The sequence below is a fragment of the Epinephelus lanceolatus genome, chromosome 15 (assembly GCF_041903045.1).
Source record: "Epinephelus lanceolatus isolate andai-2023 chromosome 15, ASM4190304v1, whole genome shotgun sequence".
Taxonomy (NCBI): Eukaryota; Metazoa; Chordata; class Actinopteri; order Perciformes; family Serranidae; genus Epinephelus; species Epinephelus lanceolatus.
In genome coordinates, this window is record NC_135748.1 from 40681924 (window position 1) to 40701487 (window position 19564).

A 19564-nucleotide genomic window follows, 5' to 3' on the forward strand; every position below is an offset into this window, starting at 1 on the left:
TTTCAGGAGTTGTAAAATGTTATTTATAAAGCTCTGTGCAAACCTTAGTCTCAAGTCTTAGGCCTAAAGTCGTTAACCCGTCATGAAGAGTCGAGTATAAATCCACCTTAAGTCGTTTTCTGTTTTAAAGCATCTCTGATAAATCTCACCTCAGTGTGGCTGTTCTAAGTTTGTTTCTAAATGTGACACTGATCTTCTCAAAGCAAAACGTGTGAGATGTCAGATTATTTTTTTACAGAAACTGTTTTGTGATGACTTTTGTCTGTTATTTTAACGTAACTGAGAATCCCCACTGGAGGCGAGTTGTAAGTGAGACATGAGTGGCGTGTTAGTGTTCTGTCATCCGATCCACAGTGTTGTTATGTATTTATCCATTGACTTTATTTCCCTGTCCTGTAGCGAGTGAGGGGAATCTGAAACAGACAAACTCACAGACACACCAGGAGCCTTGATTAATAAACATAGATATAATTGATAAGTTCAAAACACATACACAGCAGGATGTTTTGGACAAGAGGGTGGAGCTGTGGAGGAGCAGCGTGTCCATAGAACATGATGAAGACATTTAATGAATGGCAGAATGAAACAAATTAATAAAGTGAAAAGAAGTCTCCGCCCACATGTCGGGATGTATTTAGTGGCCGCACAGACCACCGTTGTCTACAACACTGCCTCCACTCAAAGGTACAATATTACGACCTCCTCCACCTTCACCTTGTTTGTTGTCACGAGCTTTTGACTCTGCCCTCTAGCATTATCTATTGGCTGTGTCTATGCCATTGTAAAGGACACATGGAAGTATGAGGACAATGACGTTTACGTTTGAAATCAACACATCTATTTCTGAACATTAAGGCCATATAAATGAGTCCTTATGGTACATGTCTAAAGGATCTGCCATTTCCACCCTTCCCATTCATTATTTATCAGCTGTGCAATGCATTCTGGAAGCTCTACATTGCATTTCAAGAAATGGGGTGTCCACTCCTCATTTGCATAAAGTTGAATCTAGGCTACTTAATGCAAATCTGTTGCGTCAGGCACAACTTGCCGCCTTTGGAAACTCCCAAAAAACGTTTAAACTAAAATGAAGACAGATTCAGTGACTGCATGGCTCATTTTTCGCCTCAGATGTTTTCAGAGAAACATTTTGGTCGACCTTTTCTCATAATACAAGAGAAAGTTTCCAAGTGAATCTGGAGCACACAGCTCACATGCAGAGTGTTATGCCTGTCAGGCATCCAGTGCTGGGAAGTGGTGCAAGCCCTGTGGACACGTACCATCGCGGCATCAGTGTAGACAGATGCATTTAATAAAATCTAAACGTATCTGTTTTATGAGACATGCAAGTGATGGATGTCGAAAAAGTCTTTAAAAACACTTTATGTGCAGACTGGTCCTCAGGATCCCAGATACCCAGAATGGTTCGGCCTGAATTTTTTTTCCAAGCAGGAACCTCTGAGGCTTAACAACTGAAGCCATGCAGAAAAAACTGCAGTTCCTCTAATGTCCACTTGAGGCTGGCGCCAAAAGTGAATCAATCCTCACAGACCTCCATGTTAAACTGTCCAACTTTACAGCAGAAATAAACATGTTTACAGCCTGGTACAAAAACAGTTGAGGGCTCTAAAGCTAATTTCAACTTTCATGACAACTGTGCAGGGGCTGCATTTTTATATAACTCATCTGTTTATGTTTTATTAAGGCTGAAAGTTACGTCCTCGGTTTGTCAGTCAGATTCATCCATCACTCCTCCACAGCTCCTCCTTCTTGTCCAAATATGGTCATTTCTGGCTCCAACAAACCAAGATTGGTGATGGTTGAAATGCCAAACTTGAGGCTTCAGAACGGGAGTCCACAAACCAGTGGGTGATGTCACAGTAACCACGTCAAAAACAGTACAAAAGACACGCACATCCCAGCTTCCAGTGGAGTGGGTGCTGGACCAAAAAAAAATCTGGCAAGGTAAAAACCAAATAAGTCCGCACGCCAAGTAGCTCCAGTTTAGAAGGAATGTAATGCAGAGTGACGTTTCAGGCCACACGGCTCTTCCTCAGACTACTTCGTCACCGTACCTACGTCTACTCTTTTCTCAGTCCATGGTTTTTACCTTGGTTTGATTCTGGCCCAAAGCCCACTCAAACATTGGGTTAGTGCTCGGCCACAATCAACTCAGCCTGACACCAGACACATTATGAATGGGTGAATGAGTGAGATGATGGACAGGCTGGAAAACAACCTTTAATAGATAACAAAATATATTAATTTATCCAAGTATCAGATTTATGATAATGGAACATGGAGATGTTCAGATGCACAGAGAAGAAACTGAAGACACCACATATGGTTTGATCCATATATTGATCCTGTATTGATCTGATCACATTTCAGGTTAAACACACTCACACAGAGAAACCCAGCAAGACTCTGAGGTCAGTTTGTACCAGTGAAATTTGACCTGCTGTTATTTATTATGTACTGATGGCTCGCTGTCAGCTGCTCATCTGCAGGTTCTCTGCCCTCGAGCAAGGCAGCAGATAGCTGAATAGTTTATACAAGATGTTCCCTTTTTCGATTGTTTTATCATTTGTTGTAATTTTATTCATCCATTATTTAGCCAGGTCCCATTTAGATACTCTGTCAGGGAGTCTTTATTTGAATCATGTTTCATATTTCATCACAAAAAACAAAGATGAGAGGAGACTAAAAACAAACGTGATTTGTGTTACAGAAATCTGTTTATTTTTTAATTTTTTATCCTGTCAGTCACCTCGAGACACTACAGATTTATTGTACAACCCCGAGGAACGTCCTGACCCTCAGGTTGGGAACTAGTTATTGACAAGATCTACACATTTTGAGTAGATGGAGGCAATGACAAGATGTAAAACAAATTCAAACAGAATTTTAAGAGTGTGATGAATACAATAACACAAAAATAGAACAAAACAGATTAAAAGCAGGTGAATAAAAATGAAAATGCAGCACAAGAAATGAATGAATAGCTTCAGATTAAATGTACTAACTGGCCGTGCAAACCTCAATTTGAAAGAACTAAGAGAGAGAAAGACAAAAAATTTTAAATGTTCACTTGCTCGTTATAAACAGGAAAATTGTAATTAATTGTAATTAATTATGAAGCAGAGTCTCAAGACCCTAATTTGTCCTTTTTAAAGAGCATAAGGTCTGTGATCAGCTACACAGTTTTTCAATCATTTTATTATATCCTTAGAGATCTTTAAATTCCTACAGGATGATTGTTAGGCACAGAGGTCAGAGGTCAAAGTTTGGATGAACCTCTGCAGTGCTGATGAAAATTCACAGTTTTGCATTGAACGTTAAATCATTTGCTTTTGATTCCTTCTTTCATTTCATGGACGAGGCCTCCAGATGAATCTGAGCTGCCCTCTGAGAGGTGGAGGTGATGGAGCCTCTGATATCTCTGATCTGTTGCCTCCACCCAGCGGCAGTTTGTTGTAACAGCAGCAGTTTGTAGTGCCACACGTTGGCTGTAGAAAGTCTGAACAGAGCGAGTGAATCCAGCTTTTGTTGCTATTGATTAAAAATCCCTTTTTAATCAGTCAATTTAAGATCAATCATCAGTCTGGGAACTGATCAATCAGCCATTAACGAGTTGTTTCATTAGTGTAGTTCATTTATTTGTCACCTCTCAGGAGAACAAGACAGGTCCATTAAAGCAGGACTTTGTTTTTACCAAGATTTGTGTTGAGTGTAGGGACAGATGAATATTCAGATTTGTATTTGACTTTATATTATTTTATTAGAGATATGGGCAGAAATCCATTCATGCTCCGTACAAGACAACACAAATTTTGAGATTTATTTTGGTATGTGAGATCAACATATTTTGTCATATCTTATTTCAATATCTTTAGTGAAAGAAAAAATAAATAGGCCCCTGAGGAGAAAGACTGGTGAGCTCTTTATCTTCCTTTAAAACACTTTTAAAACACACACTTTTGTAAATGTGCTTTCACACAGTTTAAGACCTGAACTCACTTTTATCTGTAAATCACTTCTTAAAACCTATTTATATATCATAACTATTATTTTACTGTTTTGTTTTGTTTTATTTGATCTATTTTACTCTTTCTTATAGGTAGCTACTGTTGTCCCATGTTGTGTGACTTTTAAACTGGTTTTATTGTTTTTTTAATCATTGTCTATTGTATTTTATTTTTGTAAAATGCACTGTGACTTTGCTTTGAATATAAAAAATAAAGTTTCATTATTATTATTATTATTATTATCATTATTATTATTGTTGTTATATTTTCTAAAGAAACATAAAAACCCTAAAGGCCTGTTTTAAAAAATACTGTGGTTACAATTGGAAGATAATTTGTATTTTTATTATATTTACCTAGTTTAATTTGTTTTATTTTATTTTTTCAGTTATATTTCAGTCATTATTTTATTTTATTTTATTTTATTTTATTTTATTTTATGCTGCATAGTCCACAGTCTATAAACGTTGGCCTTGTCTTCTCTCTACTCAATAGGTGGCGGTACTGTTTCCCACTTCCGTTTCACCAAACTAAAGAAGAAGAAGAACCGGAAGCAGTCGTTCGTACGTTGCTGCTAACTCGCTAACGTCTCATGTTGAACTCTGTCGAGCAGTTAAAATGAACAAACTGAATAAACCTCAGGAGTTTGACTCGTATGAGATCGAGGAGCCGAGTGATGAGGAGCGAGCTGAGAGCAGGTAGGAAATAAATAATAAATAAATAATCTCTTAGCTGTAAAAACTTTGTAGCTTTAGCACCATGAGGCTAACGTGCCGCGAGCTAGCTGGATGCTAACATGTAAACAAACCGGTGCAGGCTGAAGACAGAGGGACTGTTACTGATGATCTGTCTCTCCCTATATGTCGATTGTTAAAATATTTTACAGTCATGTAAAGTATTTAAAATATATTAACATGATGACAAAGCGGTTTGCCGTTCGTCCTTATTCTACCGCTAAGGTTGACTTTGTTAGACACCAGTTAATGTTCTTCAGAAACACCACAATAATACAAGCCATTCCTGTAAGTAAAACACAGCCTGTGGGACAGATACGAACGTTTAGTTTATACATTCATTGAGACAATGCTGGTGGAAATATGCAGGTCCTTTACTTGTGTAAAAGTAGTACTACTACATTGTAAAGTGCTGTGTTAAAAGCAGTGTTGAGCAAGTGACTCTCAAAATGTAATATTTTACATATTACCAGTTACTTTAATTTGAAACTACTAAGATATCTTACAACATTATTCCCCTTGTAGAGTAGTGAGATACTAATTACACTTCTTTTTCGCTACTTTCACCAAAATGACGTCAGAATAACTCATGTTGGTTTTAAATGGATGAGGGTCTTTTTGTTTCGCAGAAGCTCCTGTTTATTACAGTTCAGGTCTGAGCCATTCATGTGTTCACATACAGTGCTTACATCGCTGTATTAAAATGAAAAATATGATAAGGAAAAATTAAATAGCCTAGACTTTATAAGATGAAAGAAGATGAAAATTGATTGTTATCATGCTGTATACATGTGCTTTTGTACGATATGAGGGTATTAAAGGTTTAAAAAAAAACAGGGTTGAGAATCTGTTCTTTATTTTATTTATTTTCAAACAGGAGACTTTTTACATATTCTTCCACTTAAAAAATGGTTTCAATTAAAGTAATAAAACATTTGCTCTACCAAAAATAAACCTTCTGTTTTCATTCTTTAAAGGGTGATTCTGACTAATAACAATATTTCTTTAATACCGTGAAACTGGGATAACTTTTCCATGGAAATCTCAAACCGTTGTGACCTTAGTCAGTCCATCATTTGGTCATTAAAGTGTCAGCAAATAATGAAACATGCCGAAGCATTTGCATGAGCTGAATGTGAAACTTCTGTCCGGCTGTGTTTCAGTTCGGAGGATGAGCTGGACATTCTGCTGAACGGGACGCCGCAGCAGAAGAAGAAGCTGATCAGAGAGTATCTGACGGGGGAGAGCGAGTCGTCCAGCGGGGATGAGTTCGAGAAGGAGATGGAGGCGGAGCTCAGCTCCACCATGAAGACCATGGAGGGAACCTGGGCGCCATCGTCAGCAGGTAACACCGACCTGTGGTTTCCATTAAAAGAAAAGTGTCTGCATGTTTATCTGTTATACTGGGAGTATTTTGCATTTAAAGGGTGTCACTCTGTGCTCTGTTGTACTTGTCACTTAAATGTAAATGCAGTGTTTCTCAAGCCTGTGACAATTAGTTATGCATCAGATCTTCTGATGCATAACTAAGCCTGAAGGAGACCCTGCCCCATGCAGGTTCAGTTTGCAGCTTTAGTCAAAAGCTGCAAACTGAAAGCTGAGTCAAAGTTATCGCTTTGAGACTGAAAAGTCAGGATTAATCCCAGACTGAGCTGGGTAACTCACTAATCCTGCTCTGTGAGACAGTAAGGACCTTGTTATGTAAGAATTCCTGATGTTACTTTGTTTATTCTCCATCAGAAACCTCAGGAGGAGGAGGAGGAGGAGGAGGTGGTCCTGGACTTCCTAACCCTCAGGTGTATGATGAGGTGTATTTTGACTCTGACTCAGAGGGGGAAGACACACCAGGTAAGCATCAGCGTTTCTCCAACTTCAGTTTTCCTGCTGTCTGCAACACGTAAGCTCTTATTACAGTAAAACAATCTCTCTGTTTCCTCTGCAGGCAGCTCCACCAGCCGGAGGCAGAGACAGCGGGTCAAAATGACCAATGACGAGCTGCTGTACGACCCCGACGAGGACGACAGGGACCAGGCCTGGGTGGACGCCAGGAGACAGTAAGACACTCAGAAGGAATCACTCTGATTTTATTAAACGTTTGTTTATTTTGGCAGACAAGAGATTCTTTTCTCCTCGTGGTCGTTCAGCCTCTTTTCTTTGTGTGCAGGTTTAACAGAAAGCCAACAGCTGCAGGTTCTCGCTCGCAGCCTCGTCAGTCTCAGGGTTTACCGAGCAGCGACGCCGTCCTCAACTGTCCCGCCTGCATGACGACTCTCTGCCTGGACTGTCAGAGGTGAGACTTCACAGCAACATGTGCTGCTCGATGGGTTTTTGTCCTTTTTGAAGTGAGCTGCCCATACTCGTCTGAAACAGAGCCAGTCCCCACAGACCCTCATGTTAAAATGTCCAACTTTACAGCAGGAATAAACATGTTTACAGCCTGGTACAAAAACACTTTTGGCCTCTATAGCGAATATTAACATTCATGACAACTGTATGGGGGGGTGACTTTTTCTATAACTCACCTGTTTACATTTAATTAAGGTCCAAAGTTATGCATATTTAAGGGTGCGGCCACTTGATTGTCTGTGAGGTGTCACTACAGTCTGAGTCAGATCCATCTGTCACACAGCTCCACGCTCTTGTCCAAATTTGGTCACTTAGGGTTCCAAAAAAACAAAATGGCAACAAGTGAAATGCCGAATGGGTGACGTCACAGTAGCCACGTCCATTATTTTAGTCTATGGTTCAGACTGAGGTCACGCTGCAAATAATCAGACCTGTATCAGATTTCAGAGCCCATATGAAAGTGGCCCCGATCAGGATGTGATTTGTTGCCTGATATTGGACAGAACTGTCAACTTGTTTCACCCCGTTTCCATTTTCAATCGATCAACTTGAACTTAGTGGAGTAGCTGGATTTGTTCATACTGTAATTAAAAAAAAGTTTTGGCTCACATGAAAAAAAATACCAGTTATCACAAGTATTTCTGATTAGTTTCTGTGGAATAATCAATGATTTCACTGATTTACACCACGTTTACACATAGCCGGGTATTTAGAGAAACTAATATTTCCCCCCCTCCGTTTTCAATAATAACATCGTGCACACAACTTCGTTTTCAAAAATGTTGTCATTTACATGAACCCGGATAAATACGCCGTCGAGTGCCGTCATAACTATGCCAAACCTATGGACAGCAGTGTAGGCAGAAGGATGAAACCACGCAAGCCAATCAGAATCCTCAGAATGGACAACAATAACAACAACAACGAATAAGACATGCAACTTCCTGTTCCTTTCAAAACAGTAAACATGGCGAGAGGTTCGTTTGTGTGGACTGACAGTGAAATGGAGCTACTCCTAAATGTTGCTTTAAATGCCGGATTTCCACTGGATGCGTGTCCGTTGCGGAACGGCAGCGCTGGTTATCTGCTGCGTGCTCCGCTGTCCGTCAATACCCACCGGCTGCGTTTGCTGTGCGGAGCAGTGCAGCTCCGCCGGAAGACATCTCAGTGTGCTGCCATGATGAACATCTCCTCGTCCATGGTGTCAGCGGGGTGAAATGACGTCTGAAAACCTCTGACCTGTTGACTTCAGGCCGACGTTTTCAAGGTGTAGTGCAGGGAAATATGATCCGCCGTGAACACTGTGTATTTTATTTTGAAAATTAACCGGATGTTTTATTTTGTTTGTGTGCACAACTTCCTGCCACGCATGATCTGCTCTGTGCTGAATTGCTGCGTTGTGCTCCAGCGTCCGGCAAAAATAGAAGTCCTGCGTATCTGTTGCTCTGGAGTGCCGGAGCTGAGACGGAGCTGGAACGCAGCACAGCTGCAGCTGGTGGAAACACACACATTGACTAGAATTGACTCCTATCGGCTCCGCTGCCGTGCCGGAGTGGAGACGCAACCAACACGCATCTGGTGGAAAAAGGCCGTAACAAAGTGTTTGCACAAACGTAAAAATGAGTACCACCTTAACAGCATCCATGATCAGTAGCCAAACAAAGTGTAAACATAGGTCGCTCACATGACGTCAAGCATTTGCTGGCGCATGGTGTGACGTTTCAGAACCTAAAACCCCGTTTCACCCAGTTTAGACGGCAACACATAAACGGTGTTTTCAGAAATCTCCACTTTGGCCGGAGTTTTTACAAATGATCGTTTTCCGTGAAAAAAGCTCCATTTGCGTGTAAACAAGAGGCCAAACCGCATGAAAATATGTGCGTTTTTCCTACGTGTAAACGGGGTATTAGGGAGGGTAAAAGCTTCACTGGGGTCATCAGGTCTTCAGAGGGCTTATTGGCAGAACCTGGCGTCCCAGGTGTGCCCCCTCTGCTTTTAGTCCCTCATACCCTGCTGTTGTGAGTGGTATCTCACAGCCCAAGTGGCGGGACTGAAGCCAAAATGCCAGTTATTGCAATCATTTCTGATTAATCTCTATGGATTAATCAGTGATTGCTCCAGCTCTATATTATTGGGAGTTTGGAGAACGTTTCTAATCAGAATTAATAAAAATGTCCAGAGCTCAAATCAGTCAAATATTCTCTTGTTTCAGCCTCCAATCCTGAGTTATATCAAAACCCTGTGTTGGAATCAAGAATCAGCAGATGATAAAAATGATTTGCAGCCCTGAAACAAACCGTTCTCTTCAGAGAAGCTGGATTATGATTGATGTAGATTCTCCAGATGCAAACCATCTGCTCAGCTGATGTCATCTGTTTTGTGTCCACTCAGGCATGAGAAGTACCGGACGCAGTATCGCGCCATGTTTGTCATGAACTGCGCGGTGAAGAGAGACGAGGTGCTGCGCTACAAAACCCAGACGGAGCTGAAACAGAGGAGGAGGAAGAGGAGGAGGGGACAGAGAACAGACACGCCGCTGGACAAGACTCCCGACCCGACGCCGGCGGGGATGGACGCTGATGAGATTTACCACCCGGTGCAGTGCACAGAGTGCTCCACTGAGGTGGCCGTGTTCGACAAAGACGAGGTCTACCACTTCTTCAACATCCTGGCCAGCCACTGCTGAGACAGACACGCAGACTGTTTGTTTTATTTCATGGGTTTGTCTCTGAGTCTTCAGCTCACAGCAGCTTTATCAGAAGGATGATGACTGCTTCTCTCTGACTGGAAGGGAGGAATAGCTCTGTGGTCGCTCTGAGTGAACCAGACTCAGCTCATAAACACTCTGAAATAACAACGTGTTTGGTCACTTCACTTAATGAGGAGAGAAAACTGCAGCATGTTGTCTGTCTATGACATTTTTTATCTCCCTTTAATGTCTCACGAAAACTGGAATCTGAGACCAGTGTTGCAGCGCCGATGATCCGTACTGGACTGAACACACAGCAGCTTGAATTTTGAGACCGATATGGGTATAAATATTTGAGAATTAAAAGGCTGGTTAGCAACATATTGACTGAGACCCAATTTTTTTTACCTACACACTCAAACATTTTTAATAAGACTTCCTGTTAACTTTGCCTTATTTTTTATTTATCAACAAATATAACCCCTCTTCCACAAGCAGAAGCTGCTGTATGAACAGACAATGACTGACAGTACAGTAAAACAGAGATGTAGTCATATAAAACATGTCTTCATTGGGAACGTTACAGTTGTTGACATATTCTTTTCTATACAGATGATGTGGTGGTGTTGGCCTCATCAAGTCTGAGGCCACGGTTCTCTGCCAGAAAACCAGTTGGGAGAGTTATTGCTGCAAGCGAAGGAGTTCAAGTATGTCGGGGTCTTGTTCACAAAAGAGGGTAAAATGGAGCGTGAGATCAATATGCGGTTTGGTGCGGCATCTGCAGTGATGCAGGTGCAACACCAGATTGATGTGAAGAGGGAGCTGAGCCAGAAGGCGAAGCTTTCTATTTCCTGGTCCATCTACGTCCCAACCCTCACCTAAGGTCATGAGCTCTGGGTAGTGACTGAAAGAATGAAATCATGGATACAAGCAGTTGAAATGAGTTTCCTCTGTAGGGTGTCTGGGCTCAGCCTCAAGATCCTCCCTACATGAGCTGGCCCCATATCAGTGGGGTCAGTATTATTAAATGTTTGTACAGTGCTTATGAATGTTAGACAAAAGAGGGTTGACTTAAAATGTTACTGGCCTGCTAAGATTTTTTTTTTTTGAAGAGTTGTGAGCAGGGTGTGTCCTCAGAGGGACATTTTGCGGTTGTAAATAAAATTGTCAGTGCTTTCTGTTGAACAAACTCTCTATTCCTTTCATTTATCTACAGACATATACAGTACTGTGCTTATACCATTACAGACATATCTGTGAGAAGGTAACGCCAGCCTGTTTTTGGGTATGGCGCTTATATACGTTGCAGGTACAGTGAAGTGTCCACCAGAAACTATAGGACCAATCTGATCGAGGAATCCTTTGTCTGCTTGAGTTGTACAGTTTTTAATGATATATATCATGTGGAATACTGTAGTTTTTGTTTGGTTATATTAAGTTTCTTCAAAAAGAATCTCAATCATTTCCTAAAACAGCTGGTCACTGTCATTTTTATCAAACAAATGTGGAATTTAAACTTCTTCTTTTTAAACTTTAAAGTAGGCTCTGTGTCAATGTAGAGCCTACGCCTTAGCCTGACGTGCATCTCTCCAAAAATTTAACTACACCACAACAACTTTGACTGGTCGGCCTGGTAGCAGCACATTTCCTCCTGTGCATTTCTGGCTTTCTCCTTTCTCGTTAGGTAAACATGGACCAAATGGAGGAGAACGAAGAAGTGCACAAATATGTACATTCACATGACTCCTCCTCACCCTGCTACAAAGACTCTCAAATGGCTGCAAACTCCTGAGGAGGTATTTCCAATATGAGCAGTGTGGACGTAGCAGAAACAGGAAACAGGAGAAAATGGTGCACTTTTGGGGGGGACAACTTTTATCTGCGGATTAATCCACATTCATTGATCTAGTAGTACATGTTTGTGGCAGCAGGATAGTGTATGTAAACAAATGTGTGTGTGAGTGTGTCACCATCATGTATGTGTTTCTGGACAACACTGGAGTTTCATGAGATTATATTAATACCCAATATGTCTTCATAGGATCAGTCCACAGTTGGGCTTCTTCATGGGACGTTTAAAACAAAGATCAACGTATAAAAAGGAAAAGGAAATGGAATATGACAAAATAATTAAGTTGTTAAAGTGTGTAAAGCAGCAGGAGGGAGATAAAGAACTGGAAACACACTAACTAATTAAATAAAACTAGTTTTATACAAACAAACACGGTGTACATAAGGTTACACGGTGATCTCACTGTACATTACTTTGAAATCAGGAAGCTGGAACTCCCTGGTTACGTCACAGCACTACACCCACACGCAGACTTGTGATTGGCTAAAAATAAGCACCTCATTACTTTGCGTCCTACGTCACCACAACTACGTAGAAAGAGGGAAAAAACACAGAGAGGAAAGAAACAAGTTGTCGTTAGTAAAGTTGGAGCCATGGCCCTCGGTGACTGTTGGAAGCAGTTATCGTGGTTTTACTACCAGTATCTTCTGGTGACGGCGCTGTACATGCTGGAGCCGTGGGAGAGAACCGTGTTCAGTATCCTTTTCACACCGCTACACACGGATCAACCGGAGAGCTAACGAGCTAACTTTAGCCGGGACGTCAGCGGAGCTAAGCTAGCTTTCTGCTCGGATACGTAACACTCACTTTACTAATCGATAAACTTGTTTATGTTGTGTTGTGAATATCAGATAAGGTATTTTATGAATGTTTAGGGGTGTATGGCAAATTCGGCATATATATAATGTAACTTATCGGTTCTTAAGTGTTTATGGTTGAAACGGAAATGAACCAAACGTGTTCGCCAGCCGCTAAGGTGTTTAAATACAAATGAGATTCTTTACAAAACGGAATCATTTTTTTTATTTTTAATGACGCCGAATTAAGAGACCACTTGTATAGTTTTAGTTAAAGTTTCAAATTTTGTTCGGTAAGGTACGCGCATTTACTTACAAGTGAAGGATCGTTAAATTGCAAATGGAGGCTTGGGTGATTGAGTCAAAACTTCTTGCTACTCGCTGTCGTTTTGGGCACAAAACACGTATTTGTGAAAAACAATTCCTTCATATTTGAAAGCCGAATTAAAGACACTTTATTACTGAATTAGAGAGTGTCACACACTTTGTTGTACTACGCACGTATCTTTGCTCACAAGTGAAAACGCATTAAATAAATAGAAATGTCAACGGAGTTCGGCACGTGATTACTTCGCAGAAGAGGACGGGCGGCGTCGAGGCTAAGCTAACTGCAGCCAACTTCCTATCCACAGTCAGGTGACACACACACTCTGGTTAACACCACACACTACTTTATTTTTTAACTTAAATGAAACAATAAAACTTTAAAGTCTGTCTAATCAACGTTAAAGGATGGGCGGTTAATAATTAAAGTGCATCGTGTTAATGGTGTTATGGCTGCACTTTGATCTGCGCTCGTGCAGCAGCAGGCCGTCAGTGTCACTCTCTGTACATGACGTATCGTCTTCCTGCAGCTGGTATCACCCTCATCTCGTCTTGCCTCAGGGTCAGGTGTGTTTGTGTTATTGTTCCTCTGCTTGTTATCAGCCTGAGTGCTGCTCCCCATCAAATGTTAATTCCCCAGCTGCTCTGGGATCATGCTGCTGATTCTGTTATTAGGTGGTGTCACAGCAATCAGTCACGGCTTGTGTTAAAAATACCAAATACTTGCTGATTACAGCTTCATAAAGGTGAACTTGATTTCTGTCTCAAAGTTCTGAACCCTCACTTCTTGTGATGGGAAGCTGTGTTTAGCAATATTTGAAAGGCTGACGATGACCTTGAGCAAGAATAATTGCTCTCAGTCCCATTAATTTTGTCATAGATAGTGTTAGGCAACTGGCAGCAGGAGAACTTAAGCGCTTGTATGGACATGAAACTCTCCTGTTTGAATCAGCAGCATAAAATGTAAACTATGAATGCACGAGTATATCAGCACATCATCAGCATAGACCAGTATTGGTTTTAAAATGAACTATCAGAATCGGCCAACATGTTTTTTCTTAATTTGCTCAATGAATGAATAATGTATTGTATTTCATGTCTCCATCTGCTGGTGGGCCGTCACAATAAGAGTATGCAGGCGTTATATGATGTTAATTCCACTACAGAAGAGACTTGTTGATCACTAAAATTAGGCAGGTTAAAAGTGCATTTATTGATATCTGTTATGGGTCAGATGAGTTGTTGTATATCAGCGTATTAGATGTTGGCAAATAATTCAGTATAGTGCATCCCAAATTTAAACAGCTGTCGAAAATATCTGGTTCTTTAGTCCAGTCTACAAAAGAAAATATTGGCATTGTACCTTTAACAAACCATATGTCTAATATCAGAATTTCTAAAGTAGTATATGAGCTGAATTTGTCATTGGTGTATGATGACGAGATGCATGCCAAGCTGCAGACCATGTTCAAGAGCAACAAACAACACAACCTATGGCTGTATGTCTCCCGGGCACAGTGCCATGAGAAGCTTTTCTTGTTTCCGTGTTTGTGTTTTACCAGGAAGTCACTGCTTTCTCTGCCAGGATAGAGCCACCAGGAGCGGGTATTTTAAGCCAAAACATGATCTTTCTTCTAACATCACCAAGTGTTTTTTGTGCCTAAACCTAACCACACATTAACCACAGCCTTGCTGAAGCACGAAGAAACCTTCAACGTGTCTACTACATAATAACTCACAAATGTAACATGTCTGTGGTTTGCAGAAACGTACAATGCTGACATTTATTCTGCTGTCACGTTGGGTCATTTGATGAAAAGGTCAGAGCTTTAATGCAGCACGTGGACATAAAAGCTAAAGAAGAGAAGACAACTATGACTCCAAAGCTGCCTTTCAGCAAGAAACACCACATTAACAAAGCTTAAAATTCTGTTGTGTGCGACACTAACGCTGAGATGAAGCTTAAGATAACAAAGTAGAAACCTCATAAAACAAAAGCAGTTTAATTCAGCTTTCCTCCTTTCCCATAGTTTAAGGTCTGACATCTTCAAATTCCTCTCTATGACCAATCGACATTAAGACAGTCAAAAATATTAAATTGAATGTAATCTAACACAAGGACAAGCAGAGAATGCTCATGTCAGAGAAGCTGGAACCATCAAATGGCTTTTTTGCCCAGAAAAATGTCTGAAACCGTGAACTGATTATCAATATAGTTGCTCATTGATTCTCCCATCAATCTGATTAACAGACTTGCTTCTTTGAAGTCAGTTGTCATAGCACTGGCTCCATCTCGTCCATTTGTGATTGTAGGCACAGTGCCACACAGGTGTGTCTCAGCTGAGCTGTTAGTCACCTGAGACACAGGTGAACGATCCCAGTGTAAAGACATTAAAAATGACATTTAAAAAATAAATAGCAACTTATTTCAATGTGAATCAGCATTACACAGATTTACAGTAAACAGGTTACCAGTACAGTGCATGCTAACACGTAATTTCTCAGAGCAACCTCGTTGCATATAAACACACTGAATGTTCTAGTGACTCTTATTAATTCAAAGAAACATATTTCATCTGAACCAACCCTTTAAAGGAGCAGTGTGTAGGGTTCTAAGGGATTTAGTGGCAGAGCATATTTACTGAGCGCCAGTGAACAGTAACACAAACCATCAGGAAATGTTTCTGCTAAAGAGCTCCTTAGCTCTTTGTTTACTTTCCTCAATTTTGTTTGTCTTCTCGTGCGCTGAGCTGAACTGACAATCAGAGTGATATCAATCACCAATGGACTTCACCGTCGCCAATTTGGCATGCTGATATTGCCAATGAAGTAGTTGGTAGGCAGTGCTTGATGTAAGACACGACATCAGGATGTGAAACAGATTTAAAGCTCAGTCTTAATGAATGAATGATTGTGTCTTCAGTTGCTCCTTAACGCCTCCTCTCCAGACTCCCTGGTGATCTCCGTAGCCGGCATGGCCGTTTACACCGGCTACGTCTTCATGCCGCAGCACATCATGGCCATCCTGCACTACTTCGAGGTCGTCCAATGACACCATCCTGACACCCGTCCATCCGCCCACAGGTCCTGTCTGTCTCTGGCTTCCTGTCCGTCCATCTACCAGCCGTCTCCTGGGCTTGAGGTGGGGATCGTTTCCAACCATGTCGAGGCCGAGCTTCTCTCCTCCTCCTCCTCCTCCTCCTTTTTTCCACAGCTCGTTCAATGTTAAAGGTCGGAGCTCTGAACGTTGCACTCAAGGTCACGTTGGATGGTCTAATTCCCCGGGATGGTTTCTTCTTCACTGAAATGTTTGGGATTGTGGACAGTGTTGGGCTCAGAGGCAAGGCCTTACAGAGGTGTGCTTGGTTTCCTTTCATGTTGTTATTTTTATCTTCTTTTTTTTTTTCTTTTTTTATAAAATCAAGCGCACCTTACAGTTTTTGAAAATGTGTAATGATACAGAAGTCTGGGTGTGTGGAGTGATTGGACTGTTTTATTTTTATTCCATTGAGACATGAAACCATTGTTGTCTTAAGAGTCTTATGTGGGAGACACAGTGTCTGACGGACAAAACAATTTGTCCTTTTGTCCATTTTATGAGCCGTGTATGATTATTAGAGCAGGATCAGACCTCTGGATGAGGCAGCATCTGCTTTGAAGGATCGACTATTTTCAACCTTCACCATCATTTTTCAGCACCAGACACAGGAAGGCAGGTAGTGCCGATAAAATGGCTGCGATGTGGAAAGGGTGGGAAATGGTGGCATGGGACCCAATCACGCTTGAGATCTGTCGTGTATATTTATAATTAACTTATTATTTTACTCCTGAAATGACACTCCAGTCAGGCAGCAGCAGCGACCTGTATCAGGTGCACGGCTGCAGGAGGTTTCTCTGATTTTAGTACAGTTGCTGCAGGTTCCTGCTCATTTTACAGCTAAACAGTCCGTAGATTAAAGATTGTGTTTTACTGGAGACACAAAGAGGACACACTCAAATTAGAGCTAAAGCTTGGAGGAACCTTTGGCATGGATCAGTCTGTACGAGCTGTGCATGAAGTCCAGACTTTAAAGTTGCACCTATATAAATACTGTGGAAGTATCAAAATGCTCAGTTCTGAGAGATATTCAAACAGTTCGTCTTCAGAAACCGTGCCTTTGAACGAGCCATCAGGATTTCTGTAAATTTTTGATGTCACAAGTACACTATATAGTAGACTGTTCTTTAGGTATAGAAATATTAAGTCCAGTTCAGACCAAAGATTTGTGACGAGATGAGTTGAAACAGACGGCTACCTGCAACGCGCCGTTCTGCAGTGCTCTAAAAACCTGCCAGTTCACACCAAGTGACCACGATGAGACGGTGTACACTGTGTGCTGTCATTTTGACTTGACCAGCGGACTTCACTAACAGGTGATGTGCTTTAAAACTAGCCGCCGGCGATTTGACCAGCTGAGTGTCAGGTGACACCATCAGCCAGCTTGAGTCGAGCTCAGACCGGCCAGTTCACACCGCTGACACTTTTCTCTGCAACGTTCTAGAATGGTTTTCGTCTTGTCATGAATCTTTGGTCGGAACGTTCTTAATGGGTCCTTTTGTATTTCTTGTGTATGTGGTTGACATCAGCTGACAGGGACCCAAGTTGTTGCCTCTCATCGCAACTCCAATGACACCCTCTTTAGACCGAATCACTGTGTTTATTTATAACAACTTCTGGGTAGAAAATCCAGGCGTCGCGTAGGTAAATTTAAACGGCGCTGAGGAAGCACTGCTGCAGTGTGTTAGTTCTTAGCCTCCTTTTCCACCAAAAAAGATCAAAATCAGTCAAGTGTATATTACAGTATTCTCACTGCTTAACCTCGCCGTCAGTCTTTTCCAACGGGGAATTGAAGCTCTTGTCTTTAAGCCACTAGGCTCCATTGACAGCTGCTGGTCTAGCACAGCCTCAGTTGGTTAGTGTGTGAAATGGCCGAGGCAAATATTCAAGTATAGTGTACACTTAGACTGATATGGATTTTCTTAGCTGGCTAAAATATGGTTTGCTGCAGCCGCATCCACAGCAGTACGTTGTTTAGCTTCCGTGTTGGTTGATTTGGTTTATCAAAGACGTTAGCAAAGCAACAGAGTGCCTAAAATAAGCACAACAGAAACATCAGATGGGATCGGACCACCGTGTTTTACTACATATCTTTAATAAAGTTGCGGCTAAAAATGACGACAGAAATCAACATGTTTGCTAGTTTTCTACCTGGTATTGTTAGCGTGACGTCATGGTGATTCGGTCAACAAAGATGGAGGAACAGAGTGTTCAGACAGAGGGTGATTACAGGTATATTTTTTAAACATTACAGCATCTCAACATGTTCTAGTAGAGCCCAAAATACAAGTCTGGACCTGAATATGAGCAGAATCTGGGACCTTTAAAGAAAACAGAGCCTGAAAAATGAACGTGTCCTCCATGTTTCTTTGTCTCAGCGTGGAAAGTATCTAATGACTGTTTGTCCTGCAGAGTTAAAGTTGCTTTAGTGATTCTCTTGTTACCTGTATCCTTGTGGCTGCTGCTGCTTGTACACATGAGTCACTCTGTAAATGCAAATGGTGACAGATGGAGTCATGGAGAAAGTGACTCTGAACGTCTTCCCTCTTGAAGCAGGCGGGCTGCAGCACAATGAAAAATGGTGGTTAACGAGTTGACAGTTGTCCTTTTTTAAATTGTTTTAAGATGCACAGCAGGCAGCGTTAACAGTTTCCTCTTTGTACAGAGATGAGAAATGTTCCATTTTTATGTGATCATGTTTTATGATATGTACTGCTACTGGTATCCCTTTAGAAAATTGTGATTATTTCTCCTGATAAAAAAATAATGTATTTCTCTCAGTTTTGTGTATATAATCTTGTATACATACTTGTAAAGTTTTGTAGTCAGATATGTCGGCGTATAGCATAAAATACTTGTGGTTTTTGTGAACTACTGATATCAAACACTGTTCTATGAGATCATTAAAGGGATGTTTCACCAAGCAAAGGCTGTTTCTTGTACCTGGGGTTACTCTGATTTTATTTTGCTCTGACCAATCAGCTGCAAAAACACTTTTCTGTCCATTACTCAGCGTCATATCTCAGGAACAGAAGGGGAGACATTTGGTCAGATACTGAATTGGTGACTCTAATCTTGAAACTGTGCTGATTGTATAGATCTTCTGTGTGTGAAGCATCCATGTTTTCACTGACATGGATGGAGACTGTAACTGCAACTTCAGTGGTGAGCAGCGGTGTACAACCACAAGGAGGTAATTCTAGTTTAAGGGCTTTAATTATTAAATTTGTTCTATGCAATGTCTCTGGGCTGGTGTCCATGATCTTCCTCCTGTAGTTACCTTCACCAGACACTAGATGGGAGTGTTTCCATGTGTTTAAGTCACCCACCTATTGAAGGAGTAGCTGTGTCACTGCTGTCTGAATCAAAGTAACTTAAACAGCCAATTAAGTTGACACTATGTAATTGGAGTTTTATTAAATACATGTTTCCTTACTAGATGTCCAAGAAAAAAAATACTTTTATTTATTATTATTTTTATTATTGGCCCAAACAGTAACTGTATATAGTGACAGGATGGAGGACATGTTGCTTATTAACAGAGCAATGGAATAATTTGTCATTTCATCAACATAATTCCTCCATAGAATAGAAACTGAATAGAAAAGATAAAAAGAAAGACTTCATTTTGGCACCATTCATTATTGAGGTGCGACACCCGTCATGGACACCAGAGGCAGCACTGAGCTAACCGCTG

At 41.1% G+C, this 19564-nt stretch overlaps 2 protein-coding genes across 2 annotated transcripts; both read left to right on the forward strand.

The window, feature by feature from the left end:
* Positions 1–4562: 4562 nt before the first annotated feature.
* eapp (e2f-associated phosphoprotein) lies at positions 4563–10986 on the forward strand. The gene is made up of 6 exons (XM_033642214.2): positions 4563–4726; positions 5926–6107; positions 6503–6610; positions 6705–6816; positions 6927–7052; positions 9500–10986. The coding sequence occupies exons 1-6, from the start codon at positions 4647–4649 to the stop codon at positions 9792–9794; spliced, it is 903 nt and encodes a 300-aa protein (XP_033498105.1). The 5' UTR covers positions 4563–4646; the 3' UTR covers positions 9795–10986.
* A 1183-nt stretch (positions 10987–12169) lies between these two features.
* Positions 12170–18795, forward strand: sptssa (serine palmitoyltransferase, small subunit A). Its single transcript, XM_033643310.2, has 2 exons — positions 12170–12345; positions 15719–18795. The coding sequence occupies exons 1-2, from the start codon at positions 12243–12245 to the stop codon at positions 15820–15822; spliced, it is 207 nt and encodes a 68-aa protein (XP_033499201.1). The 5' UTR covers positions 12170–12242; the 3' UTR covers positions 15823–18795.
* The last annotated feature ends 769 nt before the right edge of the window (positions 18796–19564 follow it).